The sequence below is a fragment of the Vidua macroura genome, chromosome 2 (assembly GCF_024509145.1).
Source record: "Vidua macroura isolate BioBank_ID:100142 chromosome 2, ASM2450914v1, whole genome shotgun sequence".
NCBI lineage: Eukaryota > Metazoa > Chordata > Aves > Passeriformes > Viduidae > Vidua > Vidua macroura.
Genome location: NC_071572.1, coordinates 82,874,306 through 82,901,216, shown reverse-complemented (window position 1 = coordinate 82,901,216; position 26,911 = coordinate 82,874,306). Strand labels below are relative to the sequence as shown.

Below are 26,911 nucleotides of genomic sequence, written 5' to 3'. Positions count from 1 at the left end.
TCACAGTGTAGACTAATCACTTTTCATAATGTTCTCATCACCTGTCTGATCTGCATGTTAATTAACTCTGTTGTTTAAATGTTCACTATCTCTACTTCAGCATTTCAAGTTTTGACTTCATTACTGCTGAATGAAATGTTCCAGTTCCTTCATTTGACTACTCAGCCAAAGATTCAAGTCTCTAGAATTGGGAAAATATACCTTTGAATTTGATCTCCATAAGTAGGCCAAATATAAAAATTTCAAATATTAAACATACAATTGAGAAATTTTAGATGTGTATGAAGCAGGTTTTTTTCCTAGTGCTTTTCTCTTGCTATCCTTGGATATTGCAGATCTTGGAGGATTTATTTTTGTTCCTCAAGTCATGCTGCTCTGTGTCTGACACTTATGTTAAATGCTGTCATTCAGACACTTGTTGTGAATTATCCTTGTGCTGATACATGTAAGTCATCTTTAATTTCAGTTTATCCATAGGAAGCAATTTAGAGCTTGATGAGGTGCCTGAGGGGTATTTAGCTTTGACTGTATGAAAACATAGAAATGTTCAGATTTATACAGCCTGATACTTCGGTGCAGCATGCCAGTGATGTTTATCTCATTAGTTTGTCTTACACAACTGCAGGTGGTCAGGCTGTGAGGAAAGCAGTCAGATTATTTAGATGCCATAGCACACAGATACAATACTGGGGAGGTTTAATACTGACTATTTTTGAGGACCTGTGTTGGAAAATTTGGCCACAGCAAATTGGTTGGATAAAATTGTGTTGCATTGATTTCATTCTTTCTGCAGTTGAGTATACATCTCAGCCAGCTGTGAAGTATCTTTAATCCAATTTCTTTGAAAGTTCCTAATATTTAGTATTTAATTCTTTTAAAATTTAAGTGATCCATTAAAACATTTATCAGTGCAAACTGCTGTGTTCTAAGGTCATACTGTAATGCTTTTGATTTTGTTGCACACTTTGGGTTTTTTTGTTAGCAAAACTGAGTAAGGTCAAGCGTAAATAGTCCAATCTGCACGATAATGTGGTAACATGAGACTACGTAAAGTTTAGACTATTTAATATCCAGTACCATAAAGTATTTGGTTAATTACAGAACATCAATAGAGCAATAATGAATATACATGATTATGAAGGGCCACAGCCTCTAAGTTTATTTGAATTATTTTTATTTGTTTATTTGAAATAGGTGGAAGTATTTGATAAAAACACTTACAAGCTTTTAGAACTTTTGAATATTAACCTGTTGAGAAAGCAAACATTGTATCTCTTAATATGCAGAAAGATTTCTCTGTTGGATGTGTGTGACAGCGTTAGGGGTATTGGCAGTTGTGCTTAGACAGACTTCTTTTAGGGTACACACTAGATAGTTACTTGGGTTGAAATTCAGTGTGATCTGTGAGGGAACAGAAAAAGCAGGATCAGTCTCATCACTAAAGTAATTCTCAAGCTGATAACTAAATATTGCATTGTATTTTGGAAGAAGATGAAACAAGCTCATTGAGCTTTACGGTTTTTTGTGTTTAACACGGTAAAAGCTTGAAAGATGACCAGAATCCAAGTTCTATTCCACTAGTTTTACAAAGAGTTACTGTGTCAACACTTAGGATGTAAGAAGTGTGCTTATTTGGAGAGTGTTTGACTGTGAATGTTCTGCAGCTGCTACATCACACATTGCATAGTCAAGCCTCAACTAAGTAGTGCTACGAAGTTGGTTGCAGCTTGTCAAGCATCGGAGGCTGCTCCTCTATACTTATTGAAGTAGATATTTTCTAAAAGTATGGGTTTTCAGCAGCATTACTAGATTTCAGAAGTTACTATTTGATACAATTTTAAACTGTATTATTATACAGGAAAAGCCTTTCTTTAAATTGAATTTTGTTTTCTTGAATGGAGAAGTGAAATAATTTGGGATCCTTTTCAGTATCATTTTTGAAAGGCTTCATTTTTAGTACAAGCAGTTGAACAGTAATGTAAAGTAGGCTGCCTTTTTATTTCTGACACTATATATTGTTAGACTTGTACTATGAAAGCAGTTTATGTTGAAGTAGGCAGCCATTTTTGTGCAACTACTGCCTCTCATATGTAGCTTTTTGTTTGATTATAAATTCTGCATGGCAGAGACTTCTAGGTATAAAGGAACCTGTGCCAAATAACACAATTCTGCATCAATTTTATTATATGGTAGAAATAAAAATAAAATTATGTCCTCCTCATGGTATTTCCATGTTTCTCTGTTGATAGCTATTTATAACAAAATTGTCTGAAGTCAAAAGGGAACATGTGCAAAATAACACAATTCCGCATCAGTTTTATTATATGGTAGAACTAAAAATGAAATTATGTCCCCCTCACAGTATTTCCATATTTCTCTGTTGATACCTATTTACAACAAAGTTGTCTGAAGTCAAAAGTGAGATTTTTGTTCACTGAAGGCATAAGAAATTTTCTGTAATGAAATAGACCTGTGTGAAATAAAATTGAAAGATTTTTTTTTTTTGCATTTATCACAATGAACTCTTTCATAGCTATGTTATAGATGTCCAAATATTTATCATCACATCACATTACGTTGTTACATTTATCATCATTCTGGCATTTTCCTTCCTTGAGAATCATTACTTTTCCTTTTGTTTCACCTCTTTCCATCTCCATTTCTTTTAGTGTGGCTAATTCAGGGTTTTCAGAAGAGCATTAGTATGGCAACAACCGAATCAGCTGATGTGCTGTTTTCAACTACTCATCCTGATGCAGCTTTGTAACTGTTTGACACTCAGTACATTGGATTGAAAGTGACAAGCCTGCCAGTAATAAAAGTGTCTGTTGAGATCAAAAAGTGAGCTATGTTTCTCTCAGGAAGCCATTTAAACTGCAGCAGGACTACATGATCCAGTGCTCTTGATGGCCTCCATCTGGGTACACACACTTGAATAGTTTGGGTTGGAAGCGACCTTCAGGAGCATCTAGTTCCAATCCCCTGCCACGGGCAGGGACATTTTCCACTAGAACATGTTGCTCAGAGCCCCATCCAGCCTGGCCTTGAACACTTCCAGAGGTGGATCCTGTGCCAGAGTCTCACCACCCTCACATTAAAGAATTTAATCTTAGTATCTAATACAAACCCACCCTCATTCTGTTTAAAACCATTACTCCTTGTCCTTGTCCTTGTTCACTACATGCCATTGTGAAAAGCCCCTCTCCAGCTCTCTTGTAAACCCCTTTTAGGTATTGGAAGGCGCTAGAAGGTCTCCTCAGAGCCTTCTCTTCTCCAGGCTGAACAGCCCCAACTCTCTCACCAGTGTCTCAGCTTTTCATCGTAGGAGAGGTGTTCCATCCTTCAGATCATCTCTGTGGCCCTCCCTTGGACTTGTTCAAATAGGCCCACATCCTTCTTACGTAGGGGGTTCCACAGCTGGACACAGCCCTGCAGGTGGGGTCTGAGCAGAGCAGAGGGGCAGAATCCCCTCCCTGGCCCTGCTGCCCACGCTGCTTTGGATGCAGCCCAGGACACGTGTGGCTTTCTGGGCTGTGAGTGCCCATGGCTGGGTCATGTCCAGCCTCTCACTCACAAGCACCCCCAAGTCCTTCTCAGCAGGGCTGCTCTGATCTGTTCATCCCTCAGCCTGTGTTGGCACCAGAGCCCTAGCCCAGATGCAGCACCCTTAACAAGACCTCCTGAGGTTCCCATGGACCCATTTCTTGAGCTTTTCCGGGTCCCTCTGGGTAGCATCCCATCCTTCAGGACTGCCAGCTGTACCACTCAGCTTGGTGTCATCTGTAGACTTCCTGAGCATGTGTTCAATCCCTTTGTCAATGTCGTCATCAATTAAAGAAAACGTCTTAAGCACTGTAGCAAAGATTAAAGCTATTCTGGGACAAAACCTTTTTTGTGGTGTTCAGCAGAGCTAAAGCACATAGCTCAGGAATAAGTTGTGCTGAACTGATTTTGGTATGGAAGTTAAAGATGAAAAAACTTCAGTTTTCTGATGGGGAGGTTTTGATGCAAATTGAACTAACACGTTTGAATTAGAATTAAGTATAAAATGACCATAACAACAGAGGTAAAACCAATAAAAGAATAAAAGAACTCTTTTCTGAAGATAAAGCTAACAGAGTTGCAGTATAATTTACATACTGGTCTTTTACTGGTCTCTTAGTGGAGCAGGCAGCTGAAGTGATTGCTTTTATCATGGCCAAAGCTCTCCTGTAGGTTGGGTTTGGGTTTGCATTGTTGCTAATTCTCAGTGTATTGGTATTCCATTGTCCTTTCAGTGATAGGTTACAGCTTGCACTTCAGAAATTCTTTAAAAATCATTTACTCTTCCTGATCTCTTGCTTTTCTAGATTAATCCTAGCCTACACAGCGCAAGATGAACTCTAATCAACAGTGAATTAGTAACATAAAAATGAAACTGAACTACTTGAGGGCAGGGGTGAGTCAGCAAAGAGAAAACAAACTTCTGAAAGTGTTGTGCAGAACAGTGTCTGATGGCCTAGGGAAATGAAGTCTCCCTAACATTTGAAAACCAGATTAGATGGCTTTTGTGAAGAGCTGGGAGCTGGGACTCGATGATCCATATGGATCCTTTCCAACTTGACATACTTTGTGATTCTGTAACTCAAAACAGATTTTAACAGAATGTGCCTTTTTAAGAGAATGTGTCTTTTTAACAGAATGTCTTTTTGTGGAAGTCATTTTACAGCAAAAGAACAAATGGGTCCATTACCTAGGGGATGACTTCTCTGGTTTGCAGCACTGAATAAATAAGCTTACTTATGTGAGCCATCTCATTAAAGAAAACATACATTTCTGAAGTTTATATTTATTTCTTTATATTTCCCTGCATAGCAGAAAATGAAGTCTGAAGAATTTACTCAATAAAATCTTGGGAATTTTAGGCATTAGAACTCTTGTCTCAGGCTGTTGTATGTTGTAATCTTTACTCTGTCCCATGGTTGTGTTGCTGAATTGATCTTCATTTCTAACAAGTATGGGTTAAGGAAAGGCATTATATATAGGCAAATTTTTATACAATTGCCTAATTTTATTGTTCAGCACAAATTGTTTTCCCTTTCTTATAAATTTCTATCTGTATCTTCAGTGGCATCAATCAGCCCAGAGTGATGTGAGTGTTTGGTCAAGTGGTCTTCCCTGTGGCTATGGCTTAAAAGAAGAGTGGGATAGTCAGTTAATCCCTTTATTGATTTTGCTCTTTGCAGACAGGATATTTATGTTGCCAGTAAAGATAAGCAGGCTAATTAGTAAGTTGGGAGATGCTGAACACTGTCCTCTCCAGAGGAGCCAGCTCAGTAAATATTTTAGTTAGAGAGTGGTGCAGCTTTGGGGAAAAATAGATAAAAAAACGTTGAGCAAAACCAGCTAAGCACTATTTGCTCAATGATATTCCTCTGACTAATTGACAGTGAAGTCTGAGTACTTAATGGGGAGACTTACAGTCTTACTTAGAATACTTTTGAAAGTCACTTAGATACAATTCCAAGTCATTTTCAGATAGATGCTATAATTGAGACCTATCAAACATTCTACTGAGCAAGGGAGTGAATATGACTGGGGAGCTAGGTAATTCTCTGAGAAGAGGAAGCTGAAAGTTATTGTCAGATTCCCTTCAGGAATATGCAAAATATGGAGAAAAATGCTAAAAGATGTTGTTACCTGTCAGATTGTTACCAGTCTTTGCAAATTAGACACAGAAGCCATTTCTCCCTTGGAGTATGACTTTCTAACTCAAACTAGGAAACAAGATGAAAAGAGAAGCCTGGCTTAGCCGTAGCCTATGGGATTTCATTTCTCTTTGGATATGCTGTCCTCACAATAAGCTGGTAGAACAATAAGCTGGTCTAACTAGCTCAGCTAACTGATCAGGGAAGTGGTTAAAGTAATGATGTGCACACTTTCATGTTTTATCCACAAATGCAGCACGTGGAAAGATTTGACTACTGAGTAAGAAGGGAATTATTCAGCTAAACATCTCCAGGTACGTTTTACGTTTACACATTGCAGACGTTTTGATTTTCTGGTGGTAATTATTTTTAATGCCTCTAAGTAGACCAGCGTAATACTGGCTCTAGTGACGAGCTGTGGTCCAGTGAATTCCCTGCTAAGGACTCTGTCCATGTGGAGAATTCACTGGGGAACTGACACATACTTCCATGTGCTATGTTTGTGGCACTCGGGATCTTATGTAAATTTAAGAGTGACAGGAAGTTTGATTACATTTCTGTAGCAGCACTACTTGCTGAAGAGCAGCCTCTGCTTTCTCAGGGGAGGCAGGGGAAGTGCAGTCAGCATCACACAAAAGGTATGAGCTCACGTAAAAAGTGAGAAAACTGATCATACCCATCTGCATTTCTAGGTTAGCATGAGAGGGCATTTAAAATTTGAATAGCTAAATACCATATTTAATGTACACTGAGTGAAAAAAAAAATTTGAAATTGATTGTAAGTTTCTTAAAATGAGGTCCAGCAGAACACTGCTGCAAAGTTGGGTTGCAGCTTATTTTCAAAATACTTTCCTAATTTATTGATGAGGAAATACATTTTCCACAAGCATAGATATATTGCTGTGCAGAGAGCAAAATGTACAGAGTTCTTTCAAGATACCACAAATGATAAGCAGGTTGCAAGTAAGTGTTTTGAAAATTGCCAAGTAGCAAAGTATTCCTTGAAAATGTTTGAGAGGTTTTCACTGTATATTGAAAACAGAAATAAATCAAATACTCAGGGCCATCAAAGTATAACTTTTGTACTGGTTTGTGTACCTGCATCCTAGTGCCTCTCTTTCTTTTCAATAAAGATGAAATGTAGCTTTGCTTTCAATTGTCTCTTAAAAAATTACTTCATAGCTAGAATTAGTCACTGCAGGCATTTTCTTTGCTGGTGCTTCAAATAAGCATAAAAGCTAGAATAGTAATGATGCCTGAGTGTTACTCATGATCTGTGGCTTGATAAGCTGATCCTCACAAAGATTTTCAAATTTCTGCCTTGTTTTTGAAGGTTTGGAGAGAGATTTCTGTGTGGTAGCAGCTTGTTGTGCTTTCTGAACTGCATTCTGTCAAAATTAGCAATTTTTTAATCTTTGTTTTGTTTCATCCACCCTTACTACGTGTAATAAGCACCAAACTCTGAGTCTTGAGAAACCGATGGAACTGTATGGGAATTAAGTCCTCTGTGGATTGATTATAATGACTGCACCAGACTGCAGAGCTAGGACTTCCAAGATTGCTTGTCATAATAAAGGCAGCTTTAAAGTGTTAGAGCGAAAATAAGGAAAAATTTATAGCATATTTAAATTAATTAAATTCTTGTGGTTCTACTGTTTTGGCATTACTGCTTTATTTTGGATTTTTATGTGTTTTTCCTTCCCTTGGCTTACTGAGATACTGCAACTCACTCCAGACAGGAGGATGCTTAGAAATGGCTGTATGACCTGCTTGTATGGAAATACTTGTAAACTCATGCCATTAGAGGGAGGGATGGATAAAACCTTGTCATTTTCTCTTTCTCCTCATTGAAGGACTTTCTTTTTTACACTGTAATTATTGAGTGATTTGTGTCATCCAAAAAGAATCCCTTTTCTTGACAGTGTATGAAATACCTTGATAACAAAAGGGAGGGATAAAATCAGAATGTTCTTAGCACAAAAGCTGTTCTTCATTTCATTCAATTGATCCTTCAAGGTCTTTGGGAAAGGATCTCACAGACCTCTTCCTAATCTGTCAACATTTGGTGCTGTTAAATACAGAATTTCTTCCTCTACCTTTTGGTTTTCCATACAGTATCTGAAGTATTATTTTTATAATGAAGTGTAATCAATATTATCTAATACATGCAAATTACATAACTACATTTTATAAAATTAAGCCATTAAAAATTATTTTGCTAATTAAGCATTATTACTGGGTAAACATACTGAATATTTCTATTTGTGGGGTAAAAGACTAAACTTGCATTAAAACAAATATAGAGCATTACCACTGAGGTATGGATATCTGTTCGTGACACTGAGAGCAAAATTTTGCCCTGCTGTGTTAGCTGACCATGTTAACAGTTCTCCTAATTCTCCATGGTGTTCAGCTGTGCCTAACCTATAAAATAGAGTTTTTCTGTGACTTGATGTTAATATTCAAGATGATCCACCCATCAGTTTTTGTTTATGCCCAGAAACCAACAGTCAATACTGATCTACCTTATCATAAACCCCCTTTTACTTAAATCCAGATCTACTATAATTTTTTGTCCTTTTATTTATGTTGGAAATTCTCCTAGTCCATTCTGATACCATTTGATAATACTGTTCTCCTGTGAGTATTTTCATTGTTCCCTTTTCTTGTTTCTTTTTTCCTAGAGGGAAACTAATTAAATTCTTGCTCATCTGATTTATAAACAGCAGTATTATCTCTTCTAATTGAAAAAACTTGTGGCAATTTTGTGTTTCACTTGTTTTCTAAATTGATTCTTACACTGACAATGGGTAGATCAATATTCTAACTCCATGGTTATAATCACACCCTTAAATCAATATTTACAAAGCTCTTGGCAAGGAATAAAATGGTTTAGGTTTAGGTCTGTTTAGATTGAGAGTAAAATATTGGTCCAACATTCAGATCCGTGTTCTGGGAACACCAAACTAATGCAAGATCTTTCCTATACTTACCTCTCAAGGTGACTTTTGTTTTACAAAATTACTCTAGATTTGAATATTACATTATAAATAACAGTGTGATCCAGAGCTAACAATGAAATCAGTGCTGGAATTTTTTGGACAGTAAAAAGCTAGGGGTTTGATGAATTTCAAACATACTGGAATTTACCTTTTTTTCTTTGCTAATTTGCAAGTAATATTTTTTAGCTGGTTTACAACTAATTGCAAATCATTTTTTAGTAATATGAGGACTACAGACAGCAAATATACATAATAATTTCCACAAGAATGTTCCAATAAATTTTAATTAGGGTGAATATTTGTGTCAAAGTAAGGAGGTAGTATTAGATACTGTGAAGATTTTTTTTATTGGCTTTATTTGTTGATATGGTGGCTGTAATGTCTGCTAGTTAAAAAATGGCATTATAATAAAGTAAAATTTTATGCTTGATATTTAGTATTGCCTTTTATTCTGCAGGAGTTCATACTGCTTTATAAAGTATAATTTACATATAATAATTTCACTGTCCACTTGAAAGTGTTACCAAAGATATAGTTAGTATGGGAAAAAAAACACCCCTAAAACAGAATGCAGAGCATTTGAGGATAGCCAGAAGAAACACAACACAAGCCCAATTCCTTATTTAGAATAAAATAATTGGAAGGTAATTTTGTAGGTGAAAACCCAGTATTTGGGACTTAAACCTCAGTCCTTCAAGGAAACATGTCCAACCTGAGTTCCCTTATTCATGTGTAACTGCAGTAAGCACTAAGTCATTATCTCTCGTCTCCCATCAAGGTGAAAAGATGATGGTGAGCTTGTTGAAAATTACAGATAAAGCATAATACGTGTTGGTAGAGGCTTCTGATGTGCAATCACGTAATTTGTCAGGTATTGATTTACTTGGGTCACAAAAAACAAAGAAAGAATGCTTAGGAGGGTGCCCCTTCCCTTCCCTAGCATGCAGCTTGTGTTCCCAGACACGTGGCAAAGTGTGATCTGTGCAGGGAGCCCCAGCCTGCAGCGAGCTCGCCTGCTGGGATGCCGGGAGAGGACAGGAGCAGTGCCTGAATTTCCCTGTGCTGAGCTGGAGGTGAGTTCACCCATGTGATGAAGCAAGTTACTCTCTTTGAATTTCATTTTGGGAGGTGAAATACCAACAAATTAAGACTAAAAACATCTGCAGATGACTGCATTTTTTGATGGATTTGGACTGCAGACCATAATTCAGTACTTTCAACACAGGGAGCTGAACCTCAACCAGCTACTGCACGTGATCCTCCCCAGGAAGCCAAGGCTCTTGGCAGCTTCTTGTTTCTGTAGCATCAATCACCACAGCAGGCTTTAACTAGTCCGTGCCTGTGACACCAGCTGTTGCAAAGCATTGTTTTGGAAATGCATTGCTCATCCCACTGCAGTGTGGTTGTTAGTGATTGTTACCTTTTTAAGGGCATTATTTTTTAATTTACTTTTGAGACATTGCAGCAAGCATGCAAGTTATTTATTACTATGTCAGTAATAATAGAGTACATGCCATATGCTATAGCTGCTGATCATACCCAAAACCTCTGCTTCTCACAGCCCAAAATAAGTAGGCCAAATCAGATCCTTAAAAACAACATGAGAATCCATGTATTTGCTTTTTGTGTAAAACTTTTAACACTGTGTAAAATCAGTGTGGCTTCCCATTTGAAAATGGCTAAAATTTCTCTGTGGAATAAAGCATTTTGTCTTGTAAAGTACCGCTGTTATTTAAATACTATGATGTGTAATCTGAAGTTATCAATAAGCAGGAATTAATATATTTTAAGCCATTTTCATAAAAATACTGTGAAATATCACTGTAAAATATAAAATTTAATCCAGTTTTTAATCAGGATTAAAAATTAATTATGTAAATTAATATTTACATAAATGTGATGTCAGCTCACCTTCAACACTGGTACTTTGTGATACAGGGACATATTTCAGTATTAGTGTTGTGGGGAGCACATTATCATTCTCTAGGTTTAAAGAACACAATTCATGTCATCTTAAGTGATCATTTTGTGTTTTTATCAGTTACAGGAAGCTGTTACTCTCCCTACTAGCTGTAGAATTTTTACCAGCCTCCAGGTAGAGCACAACCCATTAACAACTATTGTTTGGTCCATTGAGGTTCTTTACTTCTCTGTTTTCCCTCCATTCAGACACAAGAATATTGTGGCAGACAGTGTCAAAGACCTTCCTAAAATTGAGGTAAATGACATCTACTGCTCTCTTCTCATCCGTAAATCCAGATATTGTATCAAAGAAGGCTATCAGGATGGTCAGACATGGTTTCTCCTACATAAATCCATTAATCTTCTGTTCCCAGATAGCCTTTTCTCCTTCATGTGCCCTGAAATATGCTCCAAGATGACTTGCTCCATGATTTTTTCCAAGAACCAAAGTAAATATGACTTGCCTGTATTTCCCTGTATTATTCTTTTGGCCTTTCTTGACAACATTTAATTTCCCTTGTCACCAGGGATTTCCCTCAAATTCCAAGACTTGTAAAAGACAATACAGAGTGGTGTTAGAAGCACATTGGCCAGTTCTTGTCAACACTCTTGAATGCAACCCTTCAGGTTCTGTATATCTTTATGGTTTTAAGTTGTCTCAAATAATCCCTGATTCAATCTTCATCTCCTGAAGGAAATTCTCTTATTCAGGTCTTTTCACTGACACCAGGCACTGGGAGGCTGACTGAGGCCGAGGCAGCACTGAGTACCTCAGCCTTTGCTGGGTGTGCTGTCACTAAATCCTACACTCCACCCAGGAGCAAGCTCACTTCCTTCCTTCCAGCCTTTTGTTATCAGTGTGGTTGTAAAAGCTTTTCTTACTGCCTGTAGTATCCCTTAAATGTGTCTGTTTAGTAGAATTTCCTGAGCATCCGGACTTCTCCATGGGATGTTTCTAAATTTCTTTTTTATAGTATGTCCTCACTTAAATCTCTTCTTTGTGGTTTTTCTTAGTATAGAGCTCTGTCATGAATTCTGTGATTAAGCAAACTGGTCTGGTACACTTCCTTGTTTGGAAATTCTGCAAATTAATGTGTTCCTGCTGTAGCGCATATAAACAACCCCTGCTCCCCAAAAACATTGGTTAGAGACTCAGAAGTTTCTTTAAGGCAATTTAGAGCATAATCTCCTTGTTACGTTGTTTTTTTAATACTTGGTGAGAGGAGGGAGGGCTAACTTACTCTATTACTTAATATATTGTTTAGTCCTTAGATGGTGATTAGAGAAGATAATTTACCTGGCATGGTTGTTACAATTTATGGCTCCCTGATGGATTCTATTACTACAAAAGGATTCCAAAATAACAGATGCTTCTTGTCATCTTAATCATCTGTTTCTTCAATTATCTTTATTAAAGAAATGTAAAATTTTATTATGAAACAGGGAAAGAAGCCTGAAGGATAAAGATAAGTAATTTTTACTATTCCTAAAGGTGTCTTTGGTGATGTTTCTCCTTCATATTTATGTATTTATGGAGCAAAGTATATTAGCTTGAGATTAAAGCTAAGTATGTTCAATTTCATCTTCACCACATTATTTCTTGCTTTATGTGGTAATCAAAAGGTATATAATGAAAATTTTATTTTCAAGGGTAATGGCAAGACAAACTTTTTAATATAAAAATTTTAATACAAAATTATTGGAATTTATTATTGCTTTTGTTATGAAACAACAAAGTAGCAGCCATGTATCCCTGCTTACTTTCCTGTGGGATAGCTTGATATACACAGTGCATCCAAGAGAAAGATTGGGGAGTATGGAGTGGTGATGGTGAATATTGGAAAATACAACATTTTAGCATCACTGGAAGCAGCATGGCTAGCTCTTCAAGGCTTAACCACTCCTCTTGACTCTTTTCTTCACTTCTGCTCTCTGTAGCAAAAACAGTCTTGTCCTTGGATAAGCAAACATTAATTTTTGCTTGCACAGTTCAAAACCTTCCAGCTGTCTCAGAGCCACAAATTATTTTGAGAGAGTGAGACAAAGAGGACAAAAGTTCAATTGTGGACTCATTTCTGGGGAGCCTGGAGAATCAGAAGGAGACTGCCAGTGGGGAGTGTCAGTACTCTTATGGTCTAGGATCATCCATTTGGAGCTCAGTATTACTGAGTTTTGCTCTATGCTTTGCATTCATTCCTTGAATCCAGAAATTCATGTTAACAGCTGCCTGCATTGTTTCACTGGAGAATGTTTAAAAAGATTTTTTACGATAAAGTATCAGCAGCAAAACTCAAATAAATTTACTGCAGAGACAAATTAATAACTAAAATGGTTCAGATCTGACAGCCTAAAAGGGATGCCATTTCTGACCACATGGATTGTAGTTAACTAAATGGTCAAATACGTTTGCACCTAATGTGGCGTGTGCTGTGCCAAGCACGTCTGCCTCCTGGTTTGATGAAGATCACTTGGTACTGCAGCTCTGGACAAACTGCAGTGTGAGGACATTCCTTAGCCTCCCACAGCCTGGGTTTCTTGTTGGGTCACTACCCAAGGGGGGTGCTTAGTAAAAATACATTAATTCTGAAGATCTGATGGGGCAGGCAGAACAGGATGAGGAGGCCAAAATACCATTAACTACCACTTGGACATTTGGCTCAGAGAGAGAAGTCAGTCTGGGTGGTCCCAAGGAGGAAAGTAGGGGAAGAATTGCATCGTAGCTGTGTCACTGCTGCTTCATCCCTGTCCCTGTAAAGCCACACCTGCTCACACAACCTCCTGCAATGGATTGTTGTGACACTGGATTTTGCTAAAATGGTTGCTGTTTGTGGAAGCAGAAATCTGAACTAACTGCACTGCCTGAATGTTGGGGTTATATAGAACACAGACAGCTTGAGGGGAGTGATTTTATTAGTGGAGCAGGGGGGGAATGCTGCCTTGAAACAGATGTCTCATACCAGTGGTATGTGGCAGTCCTTTGTCCTGGCTTGTAGGTATTTTAAGTAGACTGGTAAGAAGACTGGACTCAATGCTGCTGCTAAATTGCTCTTTGGTCTGGTGTCATTCTTCATGTGTCTTTCTGCTTAAGGAATAAAAATAATAAAAACCCTTCTGATAAGAGTTTTGAAATCTTGGGTGCAAAGTGGTGTAAAAACTGAATTTATTTACACGTTTGAGAAAAGTGGAGGGCTCTAGGGAAAGGATGGATCTACTCATTCCCTGAACAAGGCCCTGCTGTGTGTCAGGGCAGTGTCCTGTGTCATCTCTCCTTGTGAAGGATAAGGATATTGAAACCATCTTCTCTTGTGTGAGTTTGGTCTTTCCTACTAACACAGGACAAAACAATCAGAAATGTGGTGGTGTAGTGTGAGGGCAAGTGATGTGAAGTACTTTATGTTTCTGTCTCTCATACTGTGTGTTGCAGGAAGATAATGATGAAGGAGTTTTTCATTCCAAAGGGAACAAAGCCAAACTAGATGATGTGTGTGGTTGTCCTTTGTGCAAGCTGTCCCTCTTTTCTCTCCAATGTGCAAGTAGAATTTGTCAGCTCATAGTATAACTGCAACATGTCTTCTGCTTTGTTCTTTTCCCATTTAGTTTTGATTTTGAGATAGAGCAAATTTAAAAGTATGCTTTTTAGAAAATTGGATTAAGAAAGTTACTTTTTGTGAAGACAATCTGAATAGATTTTTAAAGAATCATCTTCTATATGTATCCTATAGTCTTAATGTCTCAACAGCTGAGACAAATGCCACCTAAAACCCTATGTTAATTATGATTCTTAGCAAAACAAAAAAGGAAAATTCTAATTTGCAATTATATAATACCAGGATCTTTAACTAAAATCCTTTTTTAAAACTGCATTTATCAACACTTAAATTATTCATAAATGTTCTTAAATTATTATTTGCGTTGGTATATCTGCAGATAGGTAAGAGTTTCTACTTGGTCTCATATTCCTTTGTACATATGTATATAAACAGTTTGGTGTCCACTATGGAAGGCATTCTTTTTTATTAATTTACATGAGCAACTTCTCATGGAAACATTAGATTTTGTTAGACTTTGACATTCATTTTTAAAAGGTGAATAGTTTTAATTGTGATGTAGGACATGAGAAGATGACGTTATCTTGACCTGCCAGTTGTCCAGCCTGCATGTGTAAACTCCTTGCAGCCAAACTGGCTGAGCCTTCTGGGGCAGTCCATATCAAAGAAATGTTTTTCCATTCTCACAGGAGATAAAGGGAAAAAAAAAAGCCTTGGGCAATGTGGAGGGAAGCGTTGCAGAAAAGGAGGAGGGAGTTGGAAGAAAATACGAAGATGCTGCATTAAGGAAGGGGATCCAGGAAACACTGCAGTAGGGGGAAGGGAAGGAAAGGATGCCAGATTGAGTGGCTGAGCACTGCTGCAGTAAAGAAAGATGGACAGAGAGGGCAGCCTGGGATATTAGAATAGGAAAGAGGATTCAGGCTGATATTTTGAATTGCTAATTTACCTACAGGCAGGATTCTTGGCATTTTTAACTCCCGGAAGGGACCCTTTCCTTGCCATATCATAGACATGTGTGCTAAGAATACAATTTTATTTTATGTTTTTGGAAGGTCATATGGGTGTCAGACGCCCATCTTTAATACATCAATGTTGTAGTCTGCTATCTGGTCCTGGACAAGTGGTACAAATAGAAAGTTTGGGGTATGCTGGCTTCCTGCAGGACGGGGGCCTCCTCCACACTGTCACTGCCTTTGAAGAGAACTGGGTGTATGTCACATGAGACAATTACTTTGCTTTTCAATTGTGTGAAGTTACCTCTCCCTAGTAATATCCAACATTTTTTGTACTTAAGAAGCTCCCAATCTTTTTGACTATGCCTATTTATAAAACCTGCTGTTAGGACAATTTGCTTGGGCCATACTATTGATCTAGTAGTGTATGTACTACTACTTTTTTTCAGATGCAACATTTGAATACCACTGACCTGGTATTTTTGTCAGAAGTATGTTTGAATACCTAGATAAAATCTAAAATCTGGTATTACCAGAAAAATAATTTATTTTATTGAAGAAATATTAAACAGCTTCATTACTGAGCAAAAGGAAAATATAGCAGAAATTATTATTAGCATTTTAAATTTCAAAATTAGTTTCTGGCTTCCTAAATATGCTTATAAATTAATTAATTCCTACTGGAAATATGGAAATAAAGGCTTTTAAAGTAAGCTCTATGTTTAAAGTGTCCTGATGAAGGCATAATATGCTTTGCTTTTGAACTATCTATGGATAGGACCAAAGTTATATTCAATCTTCACTTAGATCCATAGATTCTAATTACAGCTGTGCCCATCCTGCTCAGTGGTTTAGTATGACATATGCATTACTTTCTGATAGAAATAAGGCAGCTCAATATTTGATTACTGGAGGAAGTATTGGAATATGGTAATCACCTATTTGACTTCATCAGCAGTTATAATGCATTTAGGTTGGGTGGAAATGGCAGAACTTAGTTTTTCCCCAGCAATCTCACTGGAGTTACCTCCCAACAAGCAAGTCTGGCAACTAATATGCTGATTCTGTAACAAAAAGTTGTAAAAGAAGCAGCTCTACAAAATAAAGAGAATAAAATTAAGCGTATCTTCCCACTGGGTGTTATGTCCTTTAAGAAAATCTAAACATTGTACTATAGCATTCCTCCCCTCAAAAAGTCTCAGCTGACCCAATGTGGGACTACATAGCTGAGAGGGGCTGGAGAAACCATGAGTTGCAGTTTTTGAGATTAGACTGCAGAGTTTAAGGTAGAAGCAATATGATGCTACCTCTTGTTATCTCTGCAGAATGCTTTGTTCGTATGGCCCCCACTCTTTTATTCAAGCCTGAAGACAATTTAACCACCAAAAAAAAGTGTCTTATTAGTAATACAGAACTTACTTCTTCAGCTGGGTTTCCAAACCAGAAGGTTTCATGACTGCTGATAAAGATTCTGAATTTCTTCTTTACATTGTACTTTGGAAACCTGCAAATGGCTGGGAAAATCAGGCTCCCTACCTGTAGGAATGCCCCATGTCTGCTTCTAGAAAAAGGAGCCCTTTCTTAACTCTTGAATACATTCTTTGGTAGGTAATAAACATGCATTGTGTTTCTCTTGGCTGTTAGGGAATAAATAAGACACTAATTAAAACCTTGAAACACTTTTCTAAACCTCCTCCCACAGCAATATCCAGATTCATACAAATTTGTATGAGTCAGACAAACGTTTGATGAGATTCAAGTCAACACATTGCATTTTGTTTTTCTGTAACTTGTAGCAATTACAAACTAGAGTTGGATTTCTTTCCAATTAAAAATATGAAGCATAGTCTCATTATTTTAATTAAGCTGAGTGTTTGAATCAAAACTATGAACTATAAATTAATGAGTGCCTTCTAAACTCTGGACACATGTGGAACTGAAAGAGGTCTATTACAGAAGTTGAAAATCTATATTTAATGAATACACCCACTACATCTATTGAATTGGCAAGATAATAAGTGTGCAGCCCTCTCTTCTACTTTAGAACAACACATTCAACATAGTCATTAGCTGAGACTTTTACCAGACACTGCAGTACACTTCAGCTGCATTTTTGAATTACTTTTGGACTCTGTATGGCTGTGTAAGTATCACACTCACCAATCTGGTCTGAGTGCTCATCTTGTATTGTTTGTATATTTATGGTGCCTACTCTTGTGGCTTGAACAGTTATGGCTGCAAAAGTTACAGTGGTGGGTATTTGGTGACTTTTATTAACTTTGGCATAATTCCTTTCTCATTTCATTCAGCTTTGTCCTGGATAATGCATAAACATGTGACATTTCCAGTCTTCAAATGTCACATCATGTTACAGAAGAAACTGTTTGGCATTGAGTAGGTCCACCCTAACAGTGGGATAAAAAACCTGTCTTACGTATTTTTGAATGCCAGAGTGTTTCTAAGGTTTCCACTTCTGTCTCTGCCCAATCTTTCTCTGGCCAAACAGTGCCTCTTATATCTCTGTAGAATCCCAAAGTGTTAATAGTCATCTCAAGTAGGAACAAGTTAATTGATTTTTTTTTTCTGGCAGGTCTGTGCATGATATGTTCATTTCAAATAGGATGGGCTAGTGAATCCACTCTCCCTCTGCAGGTTTATACCTTTTAGTCTTAGCTCCTTTTTATGTGAGAACTCTATAGTTTCAAGTTTCATTAAGATGTGTAGCAAACAGTTGCCAGGTAGCAGTGGACAACTGTTGTGTTCCGTAAGTGAATTTTGAGTGTATTTTCCAGTGCAGTTTTCCCAAAGTTGTTCTCAATTCTCTCAATTCTCAATGGAGAACATGAACAGGAACATCATTTGAGTATGCTGCCTTTCATAATCACAGTGTGTCAGAATTTGATGCAGCTGGTGCCACTCAGACCACAGAAAAGACGTTCTGCAAATAGAAACCACAACTTCATGGTTTTACATTATAAAGCTAATACACACCTTTTGGTTTTCATCCTCACGTGTTTTATGGAGATCTCCTTCCTGCTTGTTCCATTTGTTCATTGTTATAAATGGTCAATGAAGTTGCTCTAAAACCAAACATGCTTTTATTTTGGCTTCAGAGTGAAGAAGAGAGTTATGGAAGAACCAAAACATATTACATGGTATTTTTTGTGTGCTGGTGGCATTTACACCTCTTTTCCCCTTCCCATTTCTTTATGATTGCTTCTTTGTCTTGATGAGATGTGGTGGAAGGATGCAAACAGGCTGATGCTGTGGATGTTTACACTAATGTGTGATAGTTAAAAGGCAGTGTATTCATGGAAGAGAAAAAAGACATTTCCACCACATACAGGGGTCATATAGAGGCTTTTGAAAGCTTTTTTCTAATCCAGGACTGAAAACATGACACAACAACTGGTGTATCTGAGTTAATACTAGGGGACCTTGCCAGCCAAAGTGGTTAAAACCAGAAGTGTTTCTGGTCCAACACGACAGATTCTGTTTCTGTAACTGTTGTAGTTTCAGGAGGTGACACTGGCCAAGCTTAAAAGGATTAGTGGGCCTTGTGTTCAGAGTCCTCTTGGCAGGGCTGAGTTCTCATTTGGTTAACTAGGCAACTATTGCAGTGATATTTTACAGACTGAATGCAGTTGTACAAACCAAGATTTTTCAAGTTTGTAGGTAAAAGTCACTTAAATGACTTCGTGACTGCCAAGCCATCAACAGGCTTTGTTCATTTTTAATAATTTTATGTGATTTTTAGATTATTAGATTATACAAATTAATAGACAGTAGCCTATTTTTGCCCACTGTCTCCTGGGCAGCATGCAACAGCCCCTTCTACTCTTCCTCAGCTTTTATTCTTTCATCCTAAAAATCTACCGACAACCAAAAAAGTAAAACATTTCCTTTGCAATTTCATATCATTCATTTCTCTATGATTTGCAGGCCAAATCTCTTTACCCTGTAAGTACAAGAACACTTTAACTTGATGCTCTGCCAGCTCATGCAGAAATTCAGGATTGAAACTGGGTCTCTCAGATGAGCACAAAGATGTGGGTTACTGACAAATATGTGCATTCATCTATATAGTGCACACCACACGGAGCTGGAAAAATACTGAATGATGGAGCTTTGTAAAAAGCCTGAACCACTTGATTATGTATTTGTTGTAGTTTTGTTTCTCATGAGGACATTGAATCTGAAGCCACTGTTTCTCCTGTTGTGCTTTAGGTGCTGTAGCAGTTCTGATCCCTCGCCTAGACCTGGTGATTTCTTTCGTCGGAGCTGTCAGCAGCAGCACTCTGGGACTGATTCTGCCACCTCTGGTTGAAATCCTCACTTTCTACAAGGAAAACCTAAGTTTATGGACAATATTTAAAGATGTTTTTATAGCTGTTGTTGGATTTGTTGGATTTTTAACAGGGACATATGTGACGGTTGAAGAAATCATTTATCCTGCATCCACAGTTCTTGCTAATGCAACAGGGAGCTTTCCTGCAGATGTAAATGCTACAGACTTGGTGGTTGGGTTAAAGTAATTAACCAGGCACTGTGAACTATTTTGTTCATTAACAAGAAATTCTTGACTCAGGACCTGCTTTCAACTACTGGTACTGTGCAAAGAGGTACAGTTTGTAAGATGTAGGATATACATGTGAAAATGCATTATTTTTTTAGAAAGTAATTATATATCTCTTCTGGACTTTGAATGAAAAGTTACAAGATTTTGTTTTGTTTAACAAAACAATATTACTTTCATGCAAAAACATTCAACATCACACATGATAAGCAGTTTATTTTTGTACATTTTGGTAACTGTTACCCTGACCCATTTTTTACACAATTTCTTTATCCTTGATTTCAACTATACAAAAGTATGAAATACTGTATTTTTTATTACCTGTGGCTTGAAGTCTGTAGACTACATATCTATATTTCTATTGAAACATATAATAATTATTTTTGCATTCTTATGTTCTGCCTTAAGTAGTACCTAACATGCTCTTTATATATTTTTGCTTCTTTTGTCTATTTTGGAAGAAAAAACCAGGAAGTTCATAAGTTGGTATCTGGGTAGAAATTAGTTTTGTTTAGCAAGCCTGCACGCTGATTCCCCATGTACAATCCTGATTTTCAGGGTTCATATTTGACTTTCTGTCTCACACTTCATAAACGACTTCCACTCCAAATGTTGAAGCACTATTCTTGGTCTTGTTTTCTAAAAACCCTGTAGTTTGTGCAATAACATAACTATTTATCATAGTCATTCCTGTTATGAAGAAACAAATTTTTCCAAGGAATATTTTTAATCATAACATTCCCCCAAGAAATATGTTATGCCAAAACCTCTCCACTGTAGTCATACAAATTAAGATAGAAATATATGTAATATTTTGCCTCCCTTCAGTATATTCCTCAGAAATTTACCATTTGGTAATCTACCATTTGGCATTACAGTGCTAGAGTAATATACTGCTAAATATATCTATATTTATATTTTCTCTTAAGAATATTTCCACTGTCATCTACCATCTGGTGACTGTAATGAGCACTTTTATCTCCATGTGGATGAGGGCATTTCTGATAGGGATTTGTTACAGCATGTAGTTTAAACTGCACGTATATGTTAAAGAAATAGTTCTGAGTAATGCTCTAATTTTGATTTTAGCATGGATAAAGTTAAATGCTTGGCAGGCACTTGGAAGGGATGAGTCTCTGCCTGTGTGATACCACAGAATCAACCTTTCTTATGGAAGTGCCACAGTGGAGCAAACACGGGTAGTTAGCAGAGAAGAAAAAGGTACCTTCACCTTTTCATCTTAAGGGTTTTTTAGTCTTTAAGCTGTTTTAAAAGACATTAAATCTCAGTGTTTCCATCTGTTTCATAGTGAATCTGTTACTTACCTAATGCATACGCTACACACCAATAGAATATATTTCTGCGAAGCATATTTTACTTGACATTGAATACTTCTGCAAGAAACATCTTCAGTAGGCTTGAGAGGATTTAAATGCACGTTACTTTTCCTCTTGATTTTTCATCTGTCTACTTGAGCATTGGGAGAATAAAGGGCTTTGAAGTCCATTCATATCCGTTCTGCTTCAGCTGTGTCCTGGTGAGCAGCTCTGAGAAGGTGCTTCTACCAGGGTGCATAAGGACTGGTCCAGTTCAGAGTTTGGTGGTGATTTTGTCAGGTGCAAATGAATACTGCCACAGTTCTATCAATGAAAATTTGCTGAGCTGGATACCTACAACCTACAGAGGTGGCCCTGGTACCCAGTGAATGTAACATATCCTTGTGAAAGCCAGATGACTTGTTCAGAAGCTTGATAGGTTTGAGGGTTCTTAGCTTAGCCATCAGACCTTGGAAAGGCTGGCCTGAATACAAAGCCATGCACATCTTCCTGCTCTGACTGCAGTGCAACCTGCAAAGCACAGGTTTCCAGAGCAGTGAATGGCCAGCGACTGACCAGGTATGAAATAGTGTTTTTTATGCAGTTGGCCAGTGCAGCCAAGTCTAACAATGTTGTATCTTTTGAATCTTTAAAATGTTTATTAATATATTTTGCACAATGTCAATTTTCTCCTACAGTGTAGGATTTTTATAATTTTAAACACTCATACAGAGCATTTGCATGGCCTGCTCTTTCAGACAGAAAGAGTCAGGAATCAGTGTTCCTTCTTTGGATAAGATTAAAATGTCATGTGGTAAAAAACTAAGTCTGACTAATGAGAGTGTCCTGTGTAGCATTGCCAAAGATTTAAAAGAGAGGAAATTCTGACAGAAACCTCTTCTCAATAAGAGTGTTCATTCAGCTTTTAAAGTGCTGTAATATTAGTTGCAAGTTAAGAAGCAGGGAATGAAACTGAGAGATTTCATAGGTATGGTTTACATTAAGGTATATATTTAAGATGGAAATGTACTTTAGCACAAGCTAAATTAAACTGCAAGATCTGTGATTAGCTTATGTTCCTGACAAGGAGCAGAAAGGTATTGTATTTATATACTGTACATGAACTTATATTTTACAATATAATATTGTTAACAGTTTTAATGTAATTTAATCATTAGCTGCACTACAGGTAACTGGATAATTTTCTTGTCTGTAACTGTTCATCCTCAAGTATTGGGCAAATAAGAGGATGGGTTTGCCTGATGTTCTGTAAAACTTTAATCTTCTGTATCAATAAAACTACAAATTACCCTGCAAACTCAGTGTTATCCTGCCTGTCTCCACTACTGCATCACTAGAAGAAATAGCTGTCCTAATGCAGAATTTATCTTTGAAGTTGTCCAAGGAATGGTGACTGATGTGAGACTCACAGGCAAGCTCTAGAGCTGATTTTTCATTGATAATAAGTCTCATTTTAAAGTCACATAGGAACTTCTGAAAAAATCCCACTTCACCCCAAGGGTTTTCATGAGGGCACAGTTAAAGTTAGGCTTCTGCATCTTTTTAGAGGTGCTGTAGTAAATAAATTAATTTATAAATGTAAAAAGAGACGCAGGTGCCCCATTGAAATTCCAGTTCCTATTTAGAAAACCAAAGAAAAATCCAGGCATTTTAAAATTGGACAAGCTTGTACATATTTACTGTGGACTTGGCCTTATCTGTAAGGATGGAGTGCTGTCTCAACATGTTGGCAGAGAAGGGAAAGTGTTAACTTGGAAAACTCTTGACTAGAAGTGAGGAATGAGATCAGTTGATGGACAACCTAAGAGATTCCACTCAGCTCATCTCAGGGAGAGTGAAAAGTAAGAGGGACATAATAGAAAAGTGATTGTTTTATTAATTCTATATTAAAATGTCTCCAGATGAAGGACTAGAGAGGCTGTATACATCACTCACTACCATTCTATAATTGCTGGAATGTATTATGAGCCTTGTCAGACCTCCCATTCGCATGCTTTAATTTATTTGGTTCTGTATGGATTAATCAGTATTTCTGCTGCTTACAGATTTCTCAATTGTCAAAGGGTTCTCTGGTAGAAGACAAGCAATACAGCTTACACCTGTTGAAGTTCATTTTTCACATGCTGTCCATGGGAGAAACAACAACAATCTTGTTCGGGTTTCAGAAAGGGAGGAGAACCTTCTCCATGGTTTTGTGTGTTATCTACAGATGTTCTGGTCATCCTGGACCTTCTTATCATGACATGAGAAGTAGCAGCTCAGTGGTTTCATCTCCAAATTCTAGAATGCTTGGATGAGTAGCATCTGATAGCAGTAATTTTTTTACTCTTGGTTTAATTTGTTTTTTCCTAAAATGCTTTTATTAACAATTAAGAATTGATCTCAATTTACCGTTCCGTAGATTCACTCCAAGCAGGCAGTAGCTGGGGTGTAGAAAGCAGCATCTAGGTAGACATTCCCTTTGAGTTCAGCAAAAGTTTCTCTGCATGCAAAAGGAGGTGCCTCTCAAATTACAGAAAAAGAATCTGTTAAGGTTATGTGTCAAAGCACTCATCTCCACAGACACAAAGGAGTGCAGAGGCTCAACTGGGAGGGGATGAAGCCCACTTCAAATAAATTCACCTTATTCTTACAGGATAAGGGTTAATTTCAAAGGAGTAGGTTTCACAGGTTGCACCAAATGATTAGGAGCCTGTCTTGTAGCACAGCAAGGAAAGGGAAGAGGAGCCCCTGGTGTGGCTAAAAACCAATCTCTGTCAATGCAAAGGAATGGGGGAACCAAAATAACCTCATCAGAGAAATGGAACCCTAACCTGGCTTCTTCTAGGGTTTTCACAGCACAGTAATCAGTCCATGGTCCAGGTGAGAAATCACCAAAGAGCATTGACTGGTGAGCATCTCCCAGGATAACTGTACAAACTGAGAACGTTACTGCCTAAAGGGGCAAGAGAGCACCTGTAGGACTTATGGGAAATGTATTTTGGGCATGTACAGGACTTGTAATGGAAATTTAGAGTAGTGACCAAAAGTGGGAGAAGAGATGAATCAAACTGTATTGGGGAAAATGGAATTTTATGATTCTGTGACTAGAGATAAAAGGGTCCAGTCAATCCCATGTGAGCCAGGAATGGTGAATACAGGTGTCAGTCTGTCCATGCCCTGTGCCTGACCAGTGTAGTCTCTTGCCTCCTCACTAAACTAGGACTGAATCCAGCTGTGCCTGAGCTTCTGTCTCTGAGAAGGAGTTTGGAAAGCAAGGGGGTCCTTTCTGCACCTGCAATGGGCTTCTTTAGTAAAATTTTCTGGAGCTTCCACTCCTACCCATAGCAATGTCCCAGTTTTCCACACCTGAGCCAGTTGTGTAAGGGAGAACATTGGCATGATAAAAAGCATTATCCCACCTTGCAGGATCCACTTCTTATTGGCCTCTTCCCTTACCTGGCTTAAGCCCTGCTTGGGGTGTGTATACACCCCATGTGTTTGTCAGGAGTATGTGCCCAGCCTCACTGTGTGCTGGACATGGAGCTGTGGCAGCCTCACTTCCTTCCTGCTACCAGCTTTGGCAGCTCTAACAGACCCCCCATATTTCCTGAGAAAACTGGTTTCTCTGGGGCTCAGCAGCATCGCCTCGTACTGCTGAGCTTTGGGCTTTCTGTCATCTTGCAGGTAAAAGGTACATGTGCCCCCCCCCAGCACTCCTTTTCCTTAGGTAATAGTTTCTTTAGTGGTTTTTAAACAGCTCAATTGCTTCTTAGAATTTGTGCATGTGGTATTTTGTGAGGTGTTTTTCATTATTTCTCTGGATAATTTATGCTGTACTGTATTTGTCTCTTGACCTGATGGATTTATTTGACTTTGAATGAGTGAGCTCAAACTACTGAAGCCAGTGAAGTCCTTTCAGTTTTATTCTTACATATGCACTCTGAAACAAAGTTTTATTTTGGAAGCATTCCCATTTGTATCTTAGATACTTAGGCAGAATTTATTGTTCTATATTTCAATTTTCAGCAACTTTCCAAAATTCAAATAATCTTTAATGTATCCAACCCTCTAAATGTTGACATATAAATGCCATTGGAAGTTTCAGAGTTTATTGATTTTTTTGGACCATCTTCATATCTGATATAATCTCTTTGTAGAACACATTTTTTTTGTTGGTTTCAGTTGCCAGCCCTGAGAGACCAGAGCCCTGGGAAACCAAGCCCAGTGCTCTTTTTTCATACTTCCCCAAGGTTAATAAAATCATTATGAGGATTTGTTAGTCTTTCAGCATAATTTGTGCTACACCATCTCCTCCAAACCCTATGACGTTGTTACTGTTAATGGATTCATATTGAATAATAAATTACTGGAGCAATTCTTGCCCACAAGATAGAGAATCCATTTGTTCCTACTGCTGGGTAGGCTCCAGAGGGTGTCAGCCTAAGGCTCAGCAAACTTCTTATTACTAAATATGACCCAACTATATACAGGAATAAGTCTGTCAATGGGAACTTAACTCTTTCACCTCGTCAGCCTTACAAGCTAACCTTCAAAGAGTATACTGCTTTTACAACACAAGTACTACTTTACTTTAATCTCCAAAACTTTGCTGAGACTATTTACATGGATAGTTGGATCAGATTCATCTCCTTGCTTTCTCCTCACTTGGCAACTCTTTGTTGTTTCAGGTTTCTGTTAGAACACATGGTGCGTATGCTACCTCTGCAGGCTTACTGCATCTGAATGCTCTCTCTCCTGAGTCCAATCAGTCCATGATGTTTCACCCTATCTGTCACTGGGGGATTCCTTACTTCTCTATTTTTCAGTGAATTCTCTGTCATTTAAAGTTCTATATTTCTATTTTAATTGCTGAACTCATGTCAGCTTGGTTGAAAGGATCTTTTTATATATATAAATAAATATATTTCATATACATGTTTATTAAAATTACCCATTCTCTTCATACCTAAGCTATTCTCTTGGAAGTCTGTTATGCCTTGCATCCAATGATCTTTCCTGGCTCAGAATGCAAGGCTAGCCTTGTCCCTGGCTCTCAGTTTTAGACAAAATCTTGCTACTCATCATGGTACTGTGAGCTTTGTTCTGCCTTGTTCATTCAAAACACCTGTATATCATAAATGCATAGCTGAATTATATTTATTGTAAATCTCAAATTTCTTCTTATTTTATTGAACCCAGGTGTCACAGCTGATTTTAAAAGGTGAGAATATGGGGAAGTTCAAGGATTCAGTTGACAATCATTCTAATAAGCAAATGTGCCCATGTCCAGTGGAGTTATTCAAGAAACAAAATGAGGTATATTCAATTCAATTCAACTCCATGAAAGAAGTCTCTCAGGTCTGCCCTTGATAAAATCTCCTTAAAATTGCCATGGTCTTGTGACTGCAGCACAGACCCTCAGGTAAGCTCCACACGGGGGGCACTCTGGCTGCATCTCAGATATCTGGAGGTGCCGTCCGGTCTCCAGGCACTCAGTTCAAAGACCTTGCCTGGGTGGGCGATGGCTCTCTTCTGGAAAACACACCGTTTGGGCTGGGGTGGTGGGATGAGAGCAGCACTAGTGTGGACCATGTCGGAGCAGAAATGCAGCTGAAAAAGCTGAGATGAAGATCCAGGCTGGAAGCTGGAGCACCCTTCTGGATATAGTCCAAGTGCATGGGGACAGCCCAGGGAGACCGTGGCTAACAAGACCTGATCTGCTGTTGAGAAAATCACCAGCAACAAGCAGAGGCCTCAGCTCTTTCCTCAGGTGTTTATAGGCTACTTTGGGACTCACCATCAGTCCTGCCTATTTTCTACAGCCTCAGACTACACACTGAAGGTGAGCTTTGTTCACAAAA

The 26,911-nt window shown here is 37.9% G+C and overlaps 1 protein-coding gene across 2 annotated transcripts in view; it reads left to right on the top strand.

Moving 5' to 3' along the window:
- The window catches only part of SLC36A4 (solute carrier family 36 member 4), a 132,013-nt gene extending 109,656 nt beyond the window's left edge, over nucleotides 1–22,357 (top strand). Inside the window, exons 11-12 of one of the 2 annotated variants that reach the window (XM_053971375.1) lie at nucleotides 19,383–19,477; nucleotides 19,575–19,638. In XM_053971375.1, coding sequence (XP_053827350.1) covers nucleotides 19,383–19,477; nucleotides 19,575–19,586 — 107 coding nt within the window. In that variant the 3' untranslated portion in view covers nucleotides 19,587–19,638. Of the gene's footprint in view, nucleotides 1–19,382 lie in introns of both variants that reach the window. The other variant, XM_053971374.1, reaches the window with a different exon arrangement.
- Nucleotides 22,358–26,911: the final 4,554 nt, after the last annotated feature.